Here is a 19,987-nt window from a genome sequence, read left to right as displayed (position 1 = left end):
TCTGTACGTGCAGAGGAAAGCTGCCAGGTGTTATAACATTTTGAATCCACTTTTCATATTTGAGCTGGATTTAAGTTCCATCATTACATGTATATCCTCAACATCCTTCAACACTTGTTGACTGTTAACATGCAGTTATTATTCCCAGGAAATAACAGTGCATATTGAGCAAACACTGTTGTTTTCCAAAGAAGAAACCTGGTTTATTTCTCTAAATCAGCTCTTATTTTCGAGAGTCACAGCAGATATTTGCTGAAAAAACAGATGACAGACATCATGTCACAACTTTGAATCAGTCAAAAACCTTGTTTGTAGAATATTCTCCTGACTCCACAGTGGACTGGATATTGAGAGCAATTTTGAGTTTTGGAGGGGGAAAAAAGGGATAGGCACTCTGGCCTTTGGTAAACACTTTTATTTACCTTTGAAATTATTTTATGATGGCAGTGGAAACAGACTTATTGGTGCGCCAGAGGAGGAAATAATTTGATCCTGAAGATATTCTCTAAACATGTCCCAGATCTTTTGACCTGAACTACGCAACCTCAATTTTAGCTTGTATACATGGATGCGTGTTGGTGTGTACGTGCATGCTTGAATGCAGCTTCTTCCCTTTGAAATCACATCCAGTCAGTGGCCAGTTTATAAGGTACAGCGAGCTAAACATCAGATCTGTGTGGAGCGATAAAGGGACTGTAGTTATACCAGAATTAATACATGAAACAATCATAAAAACCCATATTTCTATCACGATTTCTTGCATTGTTTTGCCCTTTTAATCGTGTCATCTCACTGTGCTCTTCTTCTGCAGTAGTTTAATGCAGTAGTTCTCAACCTTTTTGAGTCGAGACCCCCAATTTAACATGCATGTTGTCCGTGAACAGAATCTCACAGTTCAGATCAGACAAACTCAGTTGATACGACGAATTTTGGACAAATAATGAAGCAGACAACAACTAAAACATCTCTCTGACCAAAATGACTAAAAATTACATAAAATTGAGCAAAAAAGACACAAATTGACTACAAAATTATCAAAAAAAGACAAAATGACCAATAAAAAAACCAAAATGACCAAAAAAAGACACAAAATGACTTACAAAGACATGAAAAGAATTAAAAAATGTATATATATATATATATATATATATATATATATATATACATATACACTACTGGTCAAAAGTTTTTCAACTTTTCCAGAATTTAATTGAAAATGATGCAGTTTAATGTCTCAGTGTACTCTGAAATTAATGCACATTTGCAACATTTAAAATTCTTTATTGAGCATGATAGTGTTTTGAAAGTAAAAAAAAGATTCAAAATCACATTTTATGTTGAACTAAAAGACTAAATAAGACACAAAATGACCAAAAATAGACACAAAATGACAAAAAAAGACTTAAAAAAGACACAAAATGACTAAAAAAAGACACAAAATGACTTACAAAGACATGAAAAGAATTCAAAAATGGACAAAATAGCCCAAGACTCCATAGAGTTAAGTTGTTAACCCATTTCTTGTTCCCTGAAAAAGGCCTACTTGTATAATTCTGAAATGTACATTATTATTCAGTTTTGGTTTCAGTTTTGGTTAAGCTTACCTTTTTTTATTTACCTCTGGCAGTTCACCACTTACCTTTGGACCCTTTCAAGCTGTTCATTTGACTTGAACTGCTTGAATTTCAATAAAAAACTGGAAAAATTGGGGTGTTCTTGTGGAAAAATCCTTAAAGTATTTAGTGAAATGTTCCCAAAATGAGCCCAGTGCTTATATCTACTTAAATGAATGGTAAACCTGTTTGACATGCTGTTACCATAAGAAGCTGGATTGAATCTTAACATCAAACAGGTGATGTCAGCGTCTCCTCCAGACTGTTTATAAGCCGAGGAATAAGAGCTGACCACTGCAGTGACACAGTAGATAATATCATTCTCACGCACATTTTTGTTCATGACTCTGTACACAGCTTGTGCCTAATTATGGAAGCATAATAGTGTTTGCTCTGCTGTTTTCCTTGTGTAATTAATCTTCCGGCTGTGTGTTGATCAAACCAAGACTGGAGAGTCGCACCCCGAGAAGCCTCAGTCATTTTTTAACACATTTATTGTTGACAGCGTGAGACAAAGATTATACAAATACTTTGGTCGAATGCTTCTTTTGTATCAGAATGGACACACCTGGTACCTTTTCAAGTGGACACTGGTTATTAGATGCCTATTATTTATACTCAATCACATGCTACAGCTTGGATAAGTACGCTGTTAGTGTTTTTTATGTGTATTTAAATAAATACAGTGAGTGTTTGTTGAGCCTGAGGGATGACAGGAATGCCTCTCATCACAGTCTGCATGCTAAGCATTGCTGTTGAACTGATAATGTCTTTGCTTCTCCTCCTCCAACTGGCAAGCTACAGAATGACACCTTCTTAAAAGCACAGCTGTCAAAAGTTTTGGACAAATTACCTCGCTTTTTAGGCATTTATGGCTTGGCTGCGCGTCAGAAAATGTCATAAAAATCATAACTCGAGGGGGAGAAAAGATATTATTCCCCCCCTACCCCAATTATTTACAATTTATTTGGCATTCCCATAAGGAGTGGGTAGCTGTGAGTGACTCGCCGTGGGGGGATAGCTTGGCTGCAGCTCTGTCTGTATGAGAACCACATCCTCTGCTGACAGTCCAGCCAGAGCTCCTTCTCAGCAGACACACTGCCGCTAAATAAGAGCAGGAGTTTGGTTTTTTGGAGCGCGCAGCGCAGCGACAGCAGAAGCCGGAACAGTTCGCCTAGCGCGCCGCGCCGTGCCGCGCCGCGCCGCGTGTCTCCGAAGCGAACTAATATTCTGCTTGAGTCGCGAACCGGGCACGTCGTGAGGGCGGGCTCGCCTGCCTGCCTGCCTGCCGTAGCTAAAAGGTCCCGCTTCGACTGGCTGCACTCATTGCAGTCCAGTCTGCCGAGCGGAGCGGACTGACTGAGGGACGAGCCCCGCGTCTCCATTCAAGGATTTTTTTACTTGGTACACTTCGTCCTGCAGCAGACGACCGACCAGAATCGCAGCTCGCCTTCTGGGGACCATGTTTCTCTTGCAGTACACAGGTACAGAATCCAACTTGTTTCCTAAATACGCTCTTTATGTTGACAGCGGAGATGTTAGAGGCTATTTTTCTCCACACACACACACGCACACATACACACACACACACGGACTAGTTGTGTTGCTGCAGGCTGCACTGTATCACTGTCATTTTGCCACATTTATCGCTCATGTCTGCCTTGTTTAATACAAGTTTAAAAAGCAGGCGGAGAGGTTTTTCTTGCTGTGTTTAGTCCATAATTGTCGGGCGTATACCAGCTGTTGAGACCGCAGGAGGAGAGCTGTGCTGTACCAGGGCTGCCTCTGGTTTCCTTCTGCCTCTGCAATTGATATTGTGCTTTTATAATGATAAATGATCAACAATAATTTCCCTGCACGCATTTTACACTTGGTTATCAACACAATAGACCCGAGCTGGAGCCATTATGTTGACTGACACACGCCTACTGCAGCTGTTTATGGATGGAAGTTTTCAGAATAGATTTCATCCAGCCGGATTACCGCTGCTCAAGGAATATTTTTTTCCCACATGCGAGTCATTTTGGTTTGTATTCTATTTGTGCAGCATAATGGAGCTTGGTGAGTCACATTGTAGTGGATAGATAGGCCTATCAATGCAGGAGGCTTGCGAGTTGTTTGCTGTGTAGATTGAAGTTGTTCCTCTGCTGCGACGTCCAACTATTACGCTTTCCGAGCCATTTATTCCCGGATCGCCATCACCAGCCGCACGAATAACCGGATTTAAATGGGACATTTTCTTCGGGCTCCCAGGATCTAATTAAGCGAGGATGCTGTTTGAACTCTCACATTAACCTGCTTACTCTGCTTTATTCTGCCACTCTGTTCGCCAGCTTCCTCTGTTTATAGTCATGGTAAATTTACCTCCCATGTCCCACAGCTTCACTGTTGTTTATGTGTTCATACCCTAATTGCTACTTTCCTTTAGCTCATAAAAGCAATGACTTGCCAAAGATTAGTCTCATGGCATTAATTTGCAGTTTCTCAAGGCAGTGAGTATGTTGACAAAAAAGAAAAGAAATCCAATGCAACCACTTTGCTCATCTCATGTGTGAGAACTTTGCATATATATATATATATATTTATATATGTGTGAATACGAAGCAGTTGTCTTAGCAAAGTTTAATTAATTGTGCAATGAAGCTTATTTTTAAGCTAAAATGTGCTCAGTGCAGTAATTACAGTAATTTCACAGTGCATGATTAATAATTCAGAGTTGGAATATAGCATTGAGTATGATTAAAACGTGCAGTTTGGGAGAAAATATGACTTTGTGCCTTTTGTCCAGAGGATGAAAATGTGTTTCTCTGTTTGTTTGGACGGTTTTCTCTCTTACACTGTTTATCTCGTGCAGACGGAACGGATCAGTTCCCTTCTCGTCTATCCTCCTTCCCTTCCACAGGCACAAACATTCTTTGAATCAAATTGAGTGAACGGGGGAGAGTGGCTCCCTATGACCATTTGGAGAGAAAAGGTCCATCAGGCCTTGTGACAGCCATTTACCTCCACACTGCACTAGTCCTCTCTGATCAATCTGCAGAGCACCCTTTAGATTGCCTTTAATGGTGCGAGGGAGGGGGGGCACTTTGCTTAGATCTGTCAGAGAGGAGAGATTTAAAGGTTGTACATAGAGTGCTTGAGAAGGAGCTTAAATATTTCAGCTCTCTTTGGCATAGGATGATAGTGCTGCAGAACAAATTAAGACTGAATACAGAGCCGACTACTGTACGATACCGGGAGATTTGGCAGCTTTGGAAAGTCTCAGATTTTAATTGGTTGTTGCATGACAATTTGTGGTTACTAAGTGGGATTCTCATCGCAGTAGCTGTCGAGGAAAAACAACAGAAGTGACAAAGACAAAAGGAAAAAAAAAAGACCTAAGTGAAAATATTAGTCATTAATGACCCGCAAATGTCAGATTTAGTGAAACCAGTTACCTCAATGAGAGCCTGACTAAGTGAAAATATATTTGTGAGACTAACCCTCAGAATTTTTCATCATTGAACACTTTTTGGTCATTTAAAATAAAGCTCCATTCAGGATACTCATACTTAAGATTTAAAAAACATGAATTGCTGCCCTGACAAATGCTGCATTGTGACTGTAAACCTGCCGGACTAAATTAACATAATAATGAAGTGTCTATTAATTTAGAGGTTAGCTTGTTATTCTCAAGGCTGAAAGTGAAATGAGTTGAAATTATCCAATAAAATAATGTGCCAAGTGAATGCAGAGCTGCTTATTTATTCACCTTTTGTTTTACGATGATGATAAAAAGCTCTCCACCTGAAAAGATAAAGTTGTTTTCTTCTGTTTCATCCACTCTTGTTACAAACTCCCACAGCTATTCACTGACTCAGCCGTCCAATCTGTATTCACCTCAAAGCTGAGCTCACAGACAGGTAGGAAGCTCTTTAGTTTGCTGACGAGGCAAATTTTGCGCATTAACTCAAAAATGCAAATTTAAGGCTTTGGTGGTGTGTTTCTGTTAGAAAAACCAAACTAGTCAGGTTTGCCCATCTCTCAGTAGGACAGTTGATGTGGTGAAAGTGAATTGGGAGCCTCCACATCAGAAGTTTTTCTGTAGATTATCACAAAGGTGTGGGCAACATTGTGTGAGTCTAAACATATGTTTTATTTCTATACATTGGACTTTGACTGGGATGCAAGTTTTATCTCCGTCAGCATCCAAACAGTTTCTCACTGCATTCAGATTGGCTCAGAGTAATATAATAGGTTTTGTGCTGTAAATGTACTGGTCAAAAGTTTTAGAACACACCAACTTTTCCAGAATTTAATTGAAAATGATGCAGTTTAATGTCTCAGTGTACTCTGAAATGAATGCACATTTGCAACATTTAAAGTTCTTTATTGAGCATGATAGTGTTTTGAAAATTAAAAAAAAGATTAAAAATCACATTTTATGTTGGACTAAAGGACTAAAAAAAGACACAAAATGACCTAAAAAAGACACAAAATGACAAAAAGACACCAAAAGATACAAAATGACCAAAAAAGACACAAAATGACTTACAAAGACATGAAAAGAATTAAATAATGGACAAAATAGCCCAAGACTCCATAGAGTTAAGTTGTTAACCCATTTCTTGTTCCCTGAAAAAGGCCTACTTGTATAATTCTGAAATGTACATTATTTTTCAGTTTAGGTTAAGCTTACCTTTTTTTATTTACCTCTGGCAGTTCACCACTTACCTTTGGACCCTTTCAAGCTGTTCATTTGACTTGAACTGCTTGAATTTCAATAAAAAAATGGAAAAATTGACAAAAAAAAACACAAAATGACCAAAAAAGACACAAAATGACTAAAAAACCCCCCACAAAATGACCTAAAAAAAGAGGTTGAGAATAGCTGCCCTACAGGATGACCAGTTTACCTTCTAATATTCCATAATTTGTCCAGTACAGTCCAGTACATATGGTGTAGTGGTTAGCACTGTGGCCTCACAGCGAGAGGGTTCGGGGTCCTGCTTGGAGCCCTTCTGTCTGCATGTTCTCCTCGTGTTCTCCCGTGTTCTCTCAGGGTTCTCCACAGGTGTGAATGATTGTCTGCCATATGATAGTCTGGCGACCTGTCCATGCAGGGGGTGCACCCTGCCTTTGACCCCCTGGGACCCCAGTAGGATAAGTGGTTACTGATAATATTTGAGTCCAGTGCATTTTTTCCCGTCTCGGATTTAAAAAAAAAAGCTGCTTGTGGATTGTGAAACATCATGACATGGTGACCAGCTGAGTCCCTTATGGTTTTGTTTACATCACCGCACAAAAGACCACTTGCCACAGACCTTTTCTGTGCTCACATCAAAGTGCACTAAATCGATGCAATTTTCAGTGCTTTTCCACCAAAGAATGTCTACAGATTTCTCCTGTAGTTACATAACTGTCAATACAGTTAGTCTGGATTTTCTTGAATCTGTAAATGTACAAGTAAATGTAAGTATGTTTTTCGCTTTATGAAGTTGTGTCACTAAGTCCTGCCCTGAGTTTCTCCACTTGATGATGGATGAGTTGTTAATGGATAATACTTTTGGACATATTGAAGGACAGAGACAAAATCATGGTGAAATAATAACTGTCATGGATGGAGTCTTGCTTCTGTATCAATGGATTTGGATGGTTTTATTGCAAAGTTGTCTTTTTGTGCTCATAGTCAACAATTTCTTGTTTTATACTTAATCTTATGAGCACTAGTGTTACAAATATAAGCTTTCTGTGGATTGACTATTGATTATTTGTGATCTTTTGCTGGTACACTGCAAAAAATCCAACTTGTATTTTTGGGCCTAAAACAGTGATTTAAGTTGGTATAACTTGGAAATATAAATTATTGACATTTAGGGCAATAATGTAAGTTAGCACAACAAAGGAAGCCAGTTGTCTGCTCAAAAAGTTGTCAAGTTGGTGAGTTGTTGTTGCTTATATCTTTAAGTTGGGGTTCACAACAAGGGACAATAGTTCTGCTAACTCTGATTTCTTTGTTGTGAAATTCGGTCATTAGCGAAAGCTAGCGGCTAACTGATGCTAGCGGCTAACTGATGCTAGCGGCTAACTGATGCTAGCGGCGCTGCTTGTTACAGCTACAAGAGTAGCCATTAGCGTATCAATGCTAACTCAAAATTGTGATCGCAACATTAGCTGACATTTCATAGCGACGTTACAATCGTGCCAGAGAAATTCAGAGTTGAGCAAACTCAAAAACAAAACTTAAAATATTTAGTTTAATTGTCCAACTTAAAATTTCATCGAAGTTTGTTGCCTTGAAATTTTGAGTTCACCCAACTTTTCTTTTTTTGCAGTGTGGTGAATAAAGTGATTTGCTGTGCTTGATGCCAAATGAACCTCTAAAAAAATAATGAAAAAGAAGCTTTTGTTTCTCCCTTCTCCACCAAAACATTGTAGTAGAGCATGTTAAGGCTGGTGTGGTCTGTCACAGTCCATGTTCAGGAAAAAAAGAGAATGTCCTCCAGTGATTCATCCTAGTGGACAGCATTGTGGAAAACACGGTTTTGTCCTCAACTCTCCATCACGAAACAACATCCGCTCATTACAAACCTTTTTACACAGCTCTCTATGGGAGGAAGGGTGTGATGCTTCCTCACACACTTTTTACAAGATGCTTGGCTGCTTTTGTCAACTTCTCCCTCTTCACGTGGTGCTATCTCTCCGCGGCACCATCTGTTGTTGTAATAATGATTGTTTTATCGCCTCAACTCTCATCCTAAATCTCTGTGGCTGGCTAATGTAAGCTAATGATCATTGTTTACTCCTGTGTCGAATGCTCAATTATATGTGCCCTCCAGAAGCCGCATTCGACTTGGTCCAATTGTTCAGCTTTTGAATGACAACAGTGAGGCTAAAATGTGCTCAGGTTGAAGAAAAGTATATTACTTTTTGTGGGGGGGAGGGATCAGACAAACTCAGTTGATACAACGAATTTTGGACAAATAATGAAGCAGACACCAACTAAAATATCTCTCTGATGACCAAAATGACCAAAAATGACATAAAATAAAGCAAAAAATGACTCAAATTGACCACAAAATGAGAACAAATGACCACAAAAAGACACAAATTGACAAAAAAAGGGAACAAAATGATCAAAAATGACAAAAAAAAGACACAATCACCAAAAAAGACACAAAATGACCCCAAAAAGAAACAAAATGACCAAAAAAGACACTAAATCACCCCAAAAAGAAACACATTGACCACAAAATGACAACAAATGACCACAAATTGACAAAAAAAGGAAACAAAATGATCAAAAAAGACACAAATTGACCACAAAATTATCAAAAAAAGACAAAATGGCAAAAAAAATGACACAAAATGACCAAAAAAGACACAAAATGACTAAAAAACCCCCCACAAAATGACCAAAAAAAAGAGGTTGAGAATAGCTGCCCTACAGGATGACCAGTTTACCTTCTAATATTCCATAATTTGTCCTGTTGTTGTAATAATGATTGTTTCATCGCCTCAGCTCTCATCCTAAATCTCTGTGGCTGGCTAATGTAAGCTAATGATCATTGTTTATTCCTGTGTCGAATGCTCTCCAGAAGCCGCATTCGACTCCAATTGTTCGCCTTTTGAATGACAACAGTGAGGCTAAAATGTGCTCAGGTTGAAGAAAAGTATATTAGTTTTTGTGGAAGATCCCTGTGAGGATCAGCAGTGTTGGCAGCAGAAGCAGTTCAACCTGCCATCTGGTATTGAGGAGCTGAGAGAGCTTTGGCAGCCTGAAGGCAACCAACTCTGGGGCTCCAACCATATCACTGACAGAGCTCTTCATTTCTAATCACTTTTATGATAAGCAACCACGCAGGGAACCTTGAAATTGGAGCTAAGGACTCTTGCAACAGCATGCTCAGGAGCTATACATGAGAGATGAAGTGAGCCATCAGACTTATTCTGCATTTGCTGTATATTTGAGACGGGATTGTGGATGCAGTGCTGCTGCGTTAAACCCGACTGACAGTTCCTTTGGAGCGGAGGAGAATAGAGAAGCAGTTTGAAGGAGCTGGATTATGCTGTTCTCCAGGGAGTTTCTCTACAACTTTTCCACATTTTCAGATCTACCCTCAAAAACGTATAATGAAAACTTCAGTCTCCGACACTGCTCTCGACGTTCTGTGTAATCTGTAGTCCCATGTGTGGTTGAGTAGCATAAAACACACATTGGAGGCATGTATTCTACACTGTAAAAAAAAATAACCTGTTGTATTTACGGTAAAAAACAGCAGCTGTGGTTGCCAGAACTTTACCGTAATAAATACGGTGCAACTTTTTCTAATATTACGGTAAAATGATATTAGCACGGTTGATTTCACGTTTAAGATTGTCATTTTATTCTATTTATTTAATATGTCATTAATTAGAGTACTTGAATGAATAATTTATTATCAAAATAGTTGAGGAGTAATTGTCTCTCAATTAATGGACTAATAGCTTCAGCTCTCATCTTAATATTGTGCTTATTAAAAGCTAACAGAGTAGTTTACTGTTGAGTTAATTGCCAAATGACAAATTCATTGTGCTTCTTGGTCTTAGCATACACTGTAAAAAAAAAAATCTGTTGTATTTACGGTAAAAAAACGGCAGCTGTGGTTGCCAGAACTTTACCGTAATAAATATGGTACATCTTTTTCTAATATTACGGTAAAATGATATTAGCACGGTTGATTTCACGTTTGAGATTGTCATTTTATTCCATATTTTACCTTAAAAAATAAAAAAATGTCCATCCAAAGAAACGCTGTTCTGCCATATAATTGACAAAAAAAAAAACTTTATAAATGCCGCATGAATTTAAGATTTTACCTTTAAATATTACAGTATATTTCTGTTAGACATATGGTGTTTAGTACATTTAACATATAACATATGAAAAAATGATGGCTTGTATTTATATTACAGTATATTTTTGCTACAAACACGGTGCCAGATTATTTTAAAGTGGAATAATTTATTTAAAATTTTAAAAAAATACTGTTTTGGCTGATTTATACGTTTACGGTGTTTCATTGTTACTGAAACTGAATTAACCCATTTATCATTTTACGGTCTTTTACTGTCATGGTTTGGCAGTTTTTCACTGTAAAATCTACAGAAATTTTTTACAGTGTACATTTGACGCTAGCTGTTTGCCATCCTTCAAAAAAAAGAATCTCTCCCTCCTGCTTTTAATACTCGTAATTGTCCATTTATCCCACACACACACTTTTATATCCACTTGTAAACATCAGTTCCCTTGTGCTGAGTCAGTTCAGAGCCTTTATACTACTTAATTACAAAGCTATTCAAACTCTTTTGACTCTCTTGTTTTGCTTCTTTAGCTAGGATTCAATCTAAACTGTGCTAACTTAATTATTTAATTACCTAAATTAGATGAACTGAGCTGTCGGCAAATAATTGCTTCCTTCTGTCGTACCTTGTATAAAAAGATCTTCTCTGTTATCACTAATGTAATATTAAATATTTCAATGATGTCAAGGTGTTTTTTTAAATGCATCTTAGAGAGGCAGCTAAGGATTCTTTTCATGACTTGCTGCAATGTGCAAATTTCTTTTCTGAGTGAATCTTTTAGTCTATAAAACATCAGAAAACTTTAAAAAAAGATGGTTAAAAGAAAAATGGTTGATCCCTACAATGTAAGACCAAGAAAAGCAGCAACTTCTCACATTTGGGACCTGAAACAAAAGAAAAAATGGCTCAAAAAGACACAAAAGGGTTAAAAAAATGACACAAAATGACAAAAAAAGACACAAAATGACTAAAAAAAACCCCACCAAATGACCCAAAAAAGAGAAAATGGTTGATCTCTACAATATAAGACCAAGAAAAGCAGCAACTTCTCACATTTGGGACCTGAAACAATCACATTTTTGGTGTTTTTGTTTGAAAAACGACTTAAGCTATTTCTTATCAAAATCAGAATGCATCGAATTATGAATTTAAAGTGTGTTTATGTATAGTTTAGCAGTTTGAACATTAGATATTTTGTCTTTTCTCTGTATCCAGTTCAATGTAGGATGTGAAGGATTTGAAAATCATTGTATTTTTTGTTACTTTTTCACAGCATCCCAGCTGGAACCAGGCTTGTATTTTAGCTCTTTGGTTCCATTAACATGATTGATTTACAGTGTGTCGCTGCTAAATGTCAGACTCATTTTGTCATAATAACTCAAAGTGACTGAGCTGCTGATGGGTCTTAAGCATGTTTTGCCACTCATCCAAGAAGTTCTGTTTGGAAAATAGAACGGCATAAATGTAAATGTATGTAAAGCATCAAGTCCAGCCACTTCTTGGCCGTCATATTTGACTGACTGTCAAACATTTGCACCTGAAATAGTGAAAGAGCAACATCCTGGCTAACCTGCAGGACTTGTGCTTGTATTTCAGTAATGAGGGAATCCACAGCTGTCCCTTTGGTGTGCAGATTAGAACAATTAGTCTTTTTTTGCTCCAGATATTTGTTTATTTCCATAGACCAGGGATTCCCAAAGTGTGGTGCGTGGACCCCTGGGGGTGCATGAGCTGCTGCTAGGGGGTGCGCGAGATGAAAAATGTAATGGCGGTCTGATAATGACACAATTACATTTTTTCCCCCCCACACAATAAAGACGTGTTATTAATTAATTAATTTATAAATACAGGCTATTCAATTTTGCGTCATTTTTTGTTCATTTTTGCATCTATTTTGGTCATTTTTGCTTCTATTTTTTGGTTGTTTGGTAATTTTTACATGTATTTTTTGTCAACTTGTGTCTATTTTGATAATTTTGTGTCATCTTTGGTCATTTTTGCATCTATTTTTGGTTGTTTTTGATCTTATAATGAAGCGTAGAAGAAGTTATCATCTTGTTCTTGTATCATTTTTCCAACCTGCGTTATGATGACGGGGTTGTGTTCACTCCACGCTCATTTAAATTTGCTGCAATTTTTGTTCAACGCAGCTCAAAATATTATAACATTTTCTCAACTGATCTGCTTTCTGCCTCTGATCCTGAGCCTGTCATCATCCTCCACCTTTAATATGGCTATAAAAACTCTTATTGCATTTTGTTTTTTTTGAAATTTTTTGAATGGGGGTGCGTCAACCCGGTTGGGACATAGAAGGGGGTGCACGGCTAAAAAAGTTTGGGAACCGCTGTCATAGACAATCACACAACTTGTGTTTTATGGGATAAATACCATGCATTTGGGGTTATTTTGCCCCCTTTCTGCAGAAATACCTGCATTTTCTTGGCTGTCCCACTTCAGTGCGCTGAGGGAAAGAAGAGGACAACTGTCTGGGTAAAACAGTCACAGAAATATTGCACCTAGCTGGCAATGTGACATTCCCCAGAGACAGAGTGAACCTGAGTTTTTGTTTTTACAGTGGCATTTCATCCCCCTTATCAGCAGCGCCAAGAAATGCAACTGAAAGTAGCACAACACGTGGTGTGATAGATCACCAAAGGGATGTGGGACACTACTGCTGTACATCTCTAACGTTACCTGTGTCCACTGCTGTCTCACAGATTGTAATACAATCTTATATTACGCCTCAGCACTGGATGATAAATTGAGTCACTAAATCTAACTTTTATGTAGGAGTTGCATTGTGTAATATGGCTTTTTCTCTTTTAAAAATAACCAGAATCGGCTTTGCTTTGGATTTTTTGTGAGGAACGCAAATTTATTGCGGGAAATTCTTTGACATTTATTACACTTTAGCTGCTATGAATATACGGCTGTGTAGGAGTTGACCCTCACGGTGGAAATCTGTTCTTCCACACATTGATATGTTGAACATTTCCCCCATAGAGAGAGGGGAGAAAGCTGAGAGCGTGGTTCACTGGTTTGAACCAGAGAACAGGGGTGTCCACAGAGATTGCTTGTCTGGAAAGCAGCCATCACTCTACTGTAATAGAGACTGAGAGCCCATTTATATGGCTCTTACTTTGGGAAGAAGGAATGGCTTAAGGGGGGGAAAAAGGAGCATGAAAACAAAATGGTACCAGAATGGATGGACAGAATGTAACCAAGAATGCATTATTAATAGAGTAGCACAGGTTCTCTGTATGCTCTTAGTGAAGGACTGGAAGGAAGTGCTTTCATGAGTTGGTAGAATACATCTGCAAGACTAATAAGTTCATATTGTGAAGCATATATAAAAAAGACACAAATTGACCACAAAATGACTAAAAAAAGACACAAAATGACCAAAAAAGTAAAAAATGGACCACAAAATGATCAAAAAAAGACACAAAATGACCATAAAAGACACAAATTGACCACAAAATGATCAAAAAGACACAAAATGACCAAAAAACACACAAAATGACAAAAAACACACACAAAATGACAAAAAAAGACACAAAATGACAAAAAAAGACACAAAATGACAAAAATAAGACACAAAATGACAAAAATAAGACACAAAATGACAAAAATAAGACACAAATTGACCAAAAAAAGACACAAAATAACTAAAAAAAGACACAGAATGACCAAAAAAAGACACAAAAGGACCAAAAAAAGACACAAAATGACCAAAAAAAGGCACATTGACCAAAAAAAGACTAAAAGGACCAAGAAAAGACACAAAATAACTTAAAAAAAAGACACAGATTGACCAAAATAACAAAAAAAAGACACAGAATGACCAAAAAAAGGAAACAAAATGACCAAAAAAGACATAAATTGACCACATGAGTAAGTGGTCAAAAAAAAAAAAAGACAACTTGGCCCTCTGTGGAAGGGAAATGGGAATAGTTGGGGAAACCCAGGAATTTTCCATTTCCAAGCCACATTTTTTTGTGGTTAAATTTGTTTGGGGTGTTTCTTTCCATTTTACATCAACAAACTCACACTCACAGATCCCCACTGTGCAGAAGCTTTCATAGCACAGCAGAGAAATCTAAAATCTAAACTAAAAATCTAAAGATATATAGTTACATTCTGACCTAACTAATCTTTCTTCTAAGCTCATTTATATACTGTGTTGCTTTGCTGTCTCTGATAAACCAGATCAAAACAGTGACCTCTCACCAAAAACATAAAGTTTTGTTATTAACAGATATTTAGGGCTGCCCACTCTTGGTGGATTGGCCGACTAAATTGGTTGTTTTGGTCTCAATTGGCTAAGATTTCTTTTAGATGATTAGTTTTTATGCTTTATGACTTTTCTCCAAGAAACTTGTGGGCCCATCTCTAGTAAACACAAGATATAAAGTGGTGCTTTTGTATGATTCTTTCTATAGAAACTCGGATGTGTCTATTTAAATCTAATTTATTATACATCTTAGAGTGTTAGTCACCTTAAGAATTACTTTCCCTAGAGATATAAGCATGTTTACGTGATAACTTGGCCCTCTGTGGAAGGGAAATGGGAATAGTTGGGGAAACCCAGGAATTTTCCATTTCCAAGACACATTTTTTTGTGGTAAATTTGTTTGTTTATTTGATTACCTAAATTAGATGAACTGAGCTGTCGGCAAATAATTGCTTCCTTCTGTCGTACCTTGTATAAAAAGATCTTGTCTCTTATCACTAATGTAATATTAAATATTTCAATGATGTCAAGGTGTTTTTTTAAATGCATCTTAGAGAGGCAACTAAGGATTATTTTCATGACTTGCTGCAATGTGCAAATTTCTTTTCTCAGTGAATCTTTTAGTCTATAAAACAGAAACTTGAGAAATGAGAAAATGGTTGACCCCTACAATGTAAGACCAAGAAAAGCAGCAACTTCTCACATTTGGGACCTGAAACAAAAGAAAAAATGGCTAAAAAAGACACAAAAGGGTTAAAAAAATGACACAAAATGACAAAATAATGACACAAAATGACAAAATAATGACACAAAATGACAAAAAAATGACACAAAATGACACAAAATGACAAAAAAAGACACAAAATGACAAAAAAAAAACCCACCAAATGACCCAAAAAAGAGAAAATGGTTGACCCCTACAATATAAGACCAAGAAAAGCAGCAACTTCTCACATTTGGGACCTGAAACAAAAGAAAAAATGGCTAAAAAAGACACAAAAGGGTTAAAAAAATGACACAAAATGACAAAATAATGACACAAAATGACAAAAAAATGACACAAAATGACACAAAATGACAAAAAAGACACAAAATGACAAAAAAAAAAAACCCACCAAATGACCCAAAAAAGAGAAAATGGTTGATCTCTACAATGTAAGACCAAGAAAAGCAGCAACTTCTCACATTTGGGACCTGAAACAATCACATTTTTGGTGTTTTTGTTTGAAAAACGATTTAAGCTTAGTGAAGGACTGGAAGGAAGTGCTTTCATGAGTTGGTAGAATACATCTGCAAGACTAATAAGCTCATATTGTGAAGCATGTTTACGTGATAACTTGGCCCTCTGTGGAAGGGAAATGGGAATAGTTGGGGTAACCCAGGAATTTTCCATTTCCAAGACACATTTTTTTGTGGTTAAATTTGTTTGGGGTGTTTCTTTCCATTTTACATCAACAAACTCACACTCACAGATCCCCACTGTGCAGAAGCTTTCATAGCACAGCAGAGGAAAAAAAAAGAAACCCTATCTAAAATGTCATTGGAACTGCTCTGAAAGGTTTGGTGTTTGAGCTCAAAGGAAGCCCTGTACTTGCATGTTTACTGCACTGAGCCTGGCTGAAGTCAGACCCCCGCTGCTGGATGAATGCGAGGCTTTTTCTGTGCTCAGCACATCTTACTTGCCAATATTAGTTCAGTTTTTCTGCCTCTCTCTGTGGAATGAGGAGGTCAGGATTTATGGGAGGATGATACAGCACCAGTGTAACATTTTGACCATGAATGGGGTGTAGTTTTCAGTTTTAAATGATAGCTCTGTCTATTTTGGACCATTGGAATGCTGAGGTCAGCATTTGGGTCAACCTGAGAAGTCTGTGTCATGTAGTAGTAAGTTGAAGTGAGGACAGCAAATCCAAGTTACAAACCCAAACAGTTGACTTTCACTACAAAGGAGGAAGTTGTTCATTTCGGTGGCACCATTAAGTACAGAGTAGCTTTGTTTGCCTTATTGTTTCTACTAGGGCTGGGCGATATGGCCCTAAAAGAATATCACAATATTTCAGGCTATGTTTGCGATAACGACATTCTTGACGATATTACGAAATACTTAAAAAGATATAGAAAATATCCTTTTTTTTTTTTTTTTATAAATAAATAAAAATCTTAAATGTAGTGTGAAGTGCAAATCTCCACAGCTGCCAAATACAAAAAAAATTACTCTTGAGTATGAGCAAATAATAAAAATAACCATTTAGGGGTTCCAGGGGCATATTTTAATGACATTTTGTAAAGGAGAATAAAGGTTCTTGTATGTTTTATTTAAGGCATCTTATTTTGACAGTCTTCTTGTAAGTTCTGTGGTGGATTCTGTTAACACACTGTGCTCTTATTTTGAAAGCTGCATGTGTTTAGCAACAGAGTGTAAGTAGCTTTTTGTGATTAAAACAACTTTAACCACTACACCAAGAAGTAGGGATGTTGCCAATATCATGATATGCATTTTTTTTAACCATAAAAAAAATATACCGATATTATCGTGAACGATACGATATGGCACACCCCTAGTTTCTACCTTTAGTTTTGTTAGTTTTAATACAATATTGATGTCCGAGCTGTTAAGTCTGATGGCATTGTGGTTCTGTCTGTTCAGCCGCTGGGCACCTTAAATTCAGCGTCTGGTCTCATTCACAATGAAAAGCAGCCTATCACTGCCCCAGTTTTGAGTATGTGATACATTTGAGAACAGCCTGTGAGGCTAATTTTGAGAACAAGGCATAAGGACCTTTATTGCAGTCATATTATAGTCATACAAAGTGCTGAGACTGGGTCATCCTGGTGTCCAGGGGGCTTTGTTGCATGTAATTCACAATTTTTATTTTTTTTTCTCTCTCTCTCTTTGTAGGACATATTAATATTTGGGACTACACTTATAACACATTGCAGCAACGCCTATAACATTACACAAGCTTGTGACCACAATATTTGCTCAGCAGGGCATTTCACAATTAAAAAATCAACTTGCCAAACTGTCTGAGAGTCAAACAATGGAGAAACTAATGGTGCCACATCTAAATGACCTCAAAACATATCTTTGGTTTATATATCTGGCAGATATCGGCTTGGTCCAATCATCAATCTATCCTTATTCAAGAGCACCAAGACTAAAATAACTGGACAGTTGCACAGTTTATAAACTGAATCACAATGACACTGAGTGCTAGCAATAAGAGTAGTTTTCTCGGCTGGTTGATTTACATTGCTGAGATCTGTAAAATTGTTTATTCCTGTTGTTTTTTTCAACTGTGACTGTAACATCTAAAGATATATAGTTACATTCTGACCTAACTAATCTTTCTTCTAAGCTCTTTTCTGTACTGTGTTGCTTTTCTGTCTCTGATAAACCAAATCAAAACAGTGACCTCTCACCAAAACCATAAAGTTTTGTTATTAATAGATATTTAGGGCTGCCCACTCTTGGTGGATTAGCCGACTAAATTGGTTGTTTTGGTCTCAATTGGCTAAGATTTCTTTGAGATGATTAGTTTTTATGCTTTCTTCATGCTGAATGACTTTTCTCCAAGAAACTTGTGGGCCCATCTCTAGTAAACACAAGATATAAAGTGGTGCTTTTGTATGATTCTTTCTAGAGAAACTCGGATCTGTCTATTTAAATCTAATTGATTAGTTGAATACATCTTAGAGTGTTAGTCACCTTAAGAATTACTTTCCCTAGAGATATAAAAGCATCAAACATGCATTTTAGATGAATGAGATCAGAATATCCTCTGGGCTGTTAAATCGTATGTACAGGATGTTTTCTCCCAAAAGTTATTGTTAGCGATTGGTTCTATACACTGCAAAAAAGCCAACTTGTATTTTTTGGCCTAAAACAGTGATTTAAGTTGGTAAAACTTGGAAATATAAATTACTGACATTTAGGGTATTAATTTAAGGAAGTCAGTTGTCTGCTCAAAAACAAGTTGGTGAGTTGTTGTTACTTATATCTTTAAGTTGGGGTTCACAACAAGGGACAATAGTTCTGATAACTCTTATTTCTTTGTTGGGAAATTTGGTCATTAGCGAAAGCTAGCGGCTAACTGAAGCTAGCGGCTAACTGATGCTAGCGGCTAACTGAAGCTAGCGGCTAACTGATGCTAGCGGCTAACTGAAGCTAGCGGCTAACTGATGCTAGCGGCTAACTGAAGCTAGCAGCTAACTGATGCTAGCGGCGCTGCTTGTTACAGCTACAAGAGTAGCCATTAGCGTATCAATGCTAACTCAAAATTGTGGTCGCAACATTAGCTGACATTTCATAGCGGCGTTACAATCGTGCCAGAGAAATTCAGAGCTGAGCAAACTCAAAAACAAAACTTAAAATATTTAGTTTAATTGTCCAACTTAAAATGTTATCGAAGTTTGTTGCCTTGAAATTTTGAGTTCACCCAACTTTTCTTTTTTTGCAGTGCAGTCGATAGAGTTAATTTGCAGCATTTCCAAAGCAAATGTCCCCAGAAATCCTTGCCAGAAATCCATGCCCTCAGCTCCTCACCCTGCATTTATTTTTTCAGCTCTCTTTGCCAGCAAGCCTCTCAATCAGCAGGCCTATACATCCTGAACTGCTCCTTGACCTCTCTCCTGGTGTTTGTGCCAGCAAACTAAACTTTAGTTTTTGGCTCCATCCACCTTCCTGCTCTGCTATACATCAAGATGGTTATTTAGATGATCTGTCTGAGATGCTGAATGTCTTTTCCTTTTGTGGAGGCTGTGGCCTTAAGGACATATGCTGACAACAGCTGACTTCACATCATGGCACTGAACACAGCCATTACAGACAGGGAGGTAATTGGATTCACAAATCAGCCATGGCTCCGGGTTTATAGTGGCACTGGGCTTTATGGGTCATATTTCAAAGACTGGTGAGCAGTTTGTCAGAGAGGGGGCTCGGTGGTAACGAGAAACTGGCGCAGGAGAGCGAGGAGTCAGAGGAGAATCTAAACTCTGCTGTTCCTCGGGGAAACCGCTGGAGAAGAAAGGAGATAAAGAGTGTTTTCCTTTAAACTGTGTGTCCCAAACAAGCTCTTGTCAAATATTACAGCTCTTAGGTGAAATGAACTGAAATACTTCATGCATCGCTTTTTATTTTCTTTGATTAAAATTTTCATTTTTTGATTTGATTTCATTTAAGTTTATTTCGAATATGAAAACAAATAATAATAAAATAAAAAATGAGTCAGACAAAACATTTAACATGACAGAATACATATTCGAAAAGGAGTGAGAAGAAGTAAAACTTATAAACTCCCACCCCCTCTCCTTAAAT

The 19,987-nt window shown here is 37.4% G+C and overlaps 1 protein-coding gene across 3 annotated transcripts in view; it reads left to right on the top strand.

The window, feature by feature from the left end:
* The window catches only part of enox2 (ecto-NOX disulfide-thiol exchanger 2), a 273,688-nt gene that overhangs the window by 14,484 nt on the left and 239,217 nt on the right, over positions 1-19,987 (top strand). Inside the window, exon 1 of one of the 3 annotated variants that reach the window (XM_059346083.1) lies at positions 2,676-3,097. The exons of the other annotated variants lie outside the window; for them this stretch is intronic. Within the exon in view, the coding sequence (XP_059202066.1) occupies positions 3,076-3,097 (22 nt within the window). The 5' untranslated portion in view covers positions 2,676-3,075. Of the gene's footprint in view, positions 1-2,675; positions 3,098-19,987 lie in introns of those variants that run through there. 3 annotated transcript variants of the gene reach the window in all.

The sequence above is a fragment of the Centropristis striata genome, chromosome 12, assembly GCF_030273125.1.
Source record: "Centropristis striata isolate RG_2023a ecotype Rhode Island chromosome 12, C.striata_1.0, whole genome shotgun sequence".
Classification (NCBI taxonomy): domain Eukaryota; kingdom Metazoa; phylum Chordata; class Actinopteri; order Perciformes; family Serranidae; genus Centropristis; species Centropristis striata.
The sequence above is the reverse complement of the archived record's forward strand: the minus strand, read 5'-3'. Positions and strand labels throughout refer to the sequence as shown.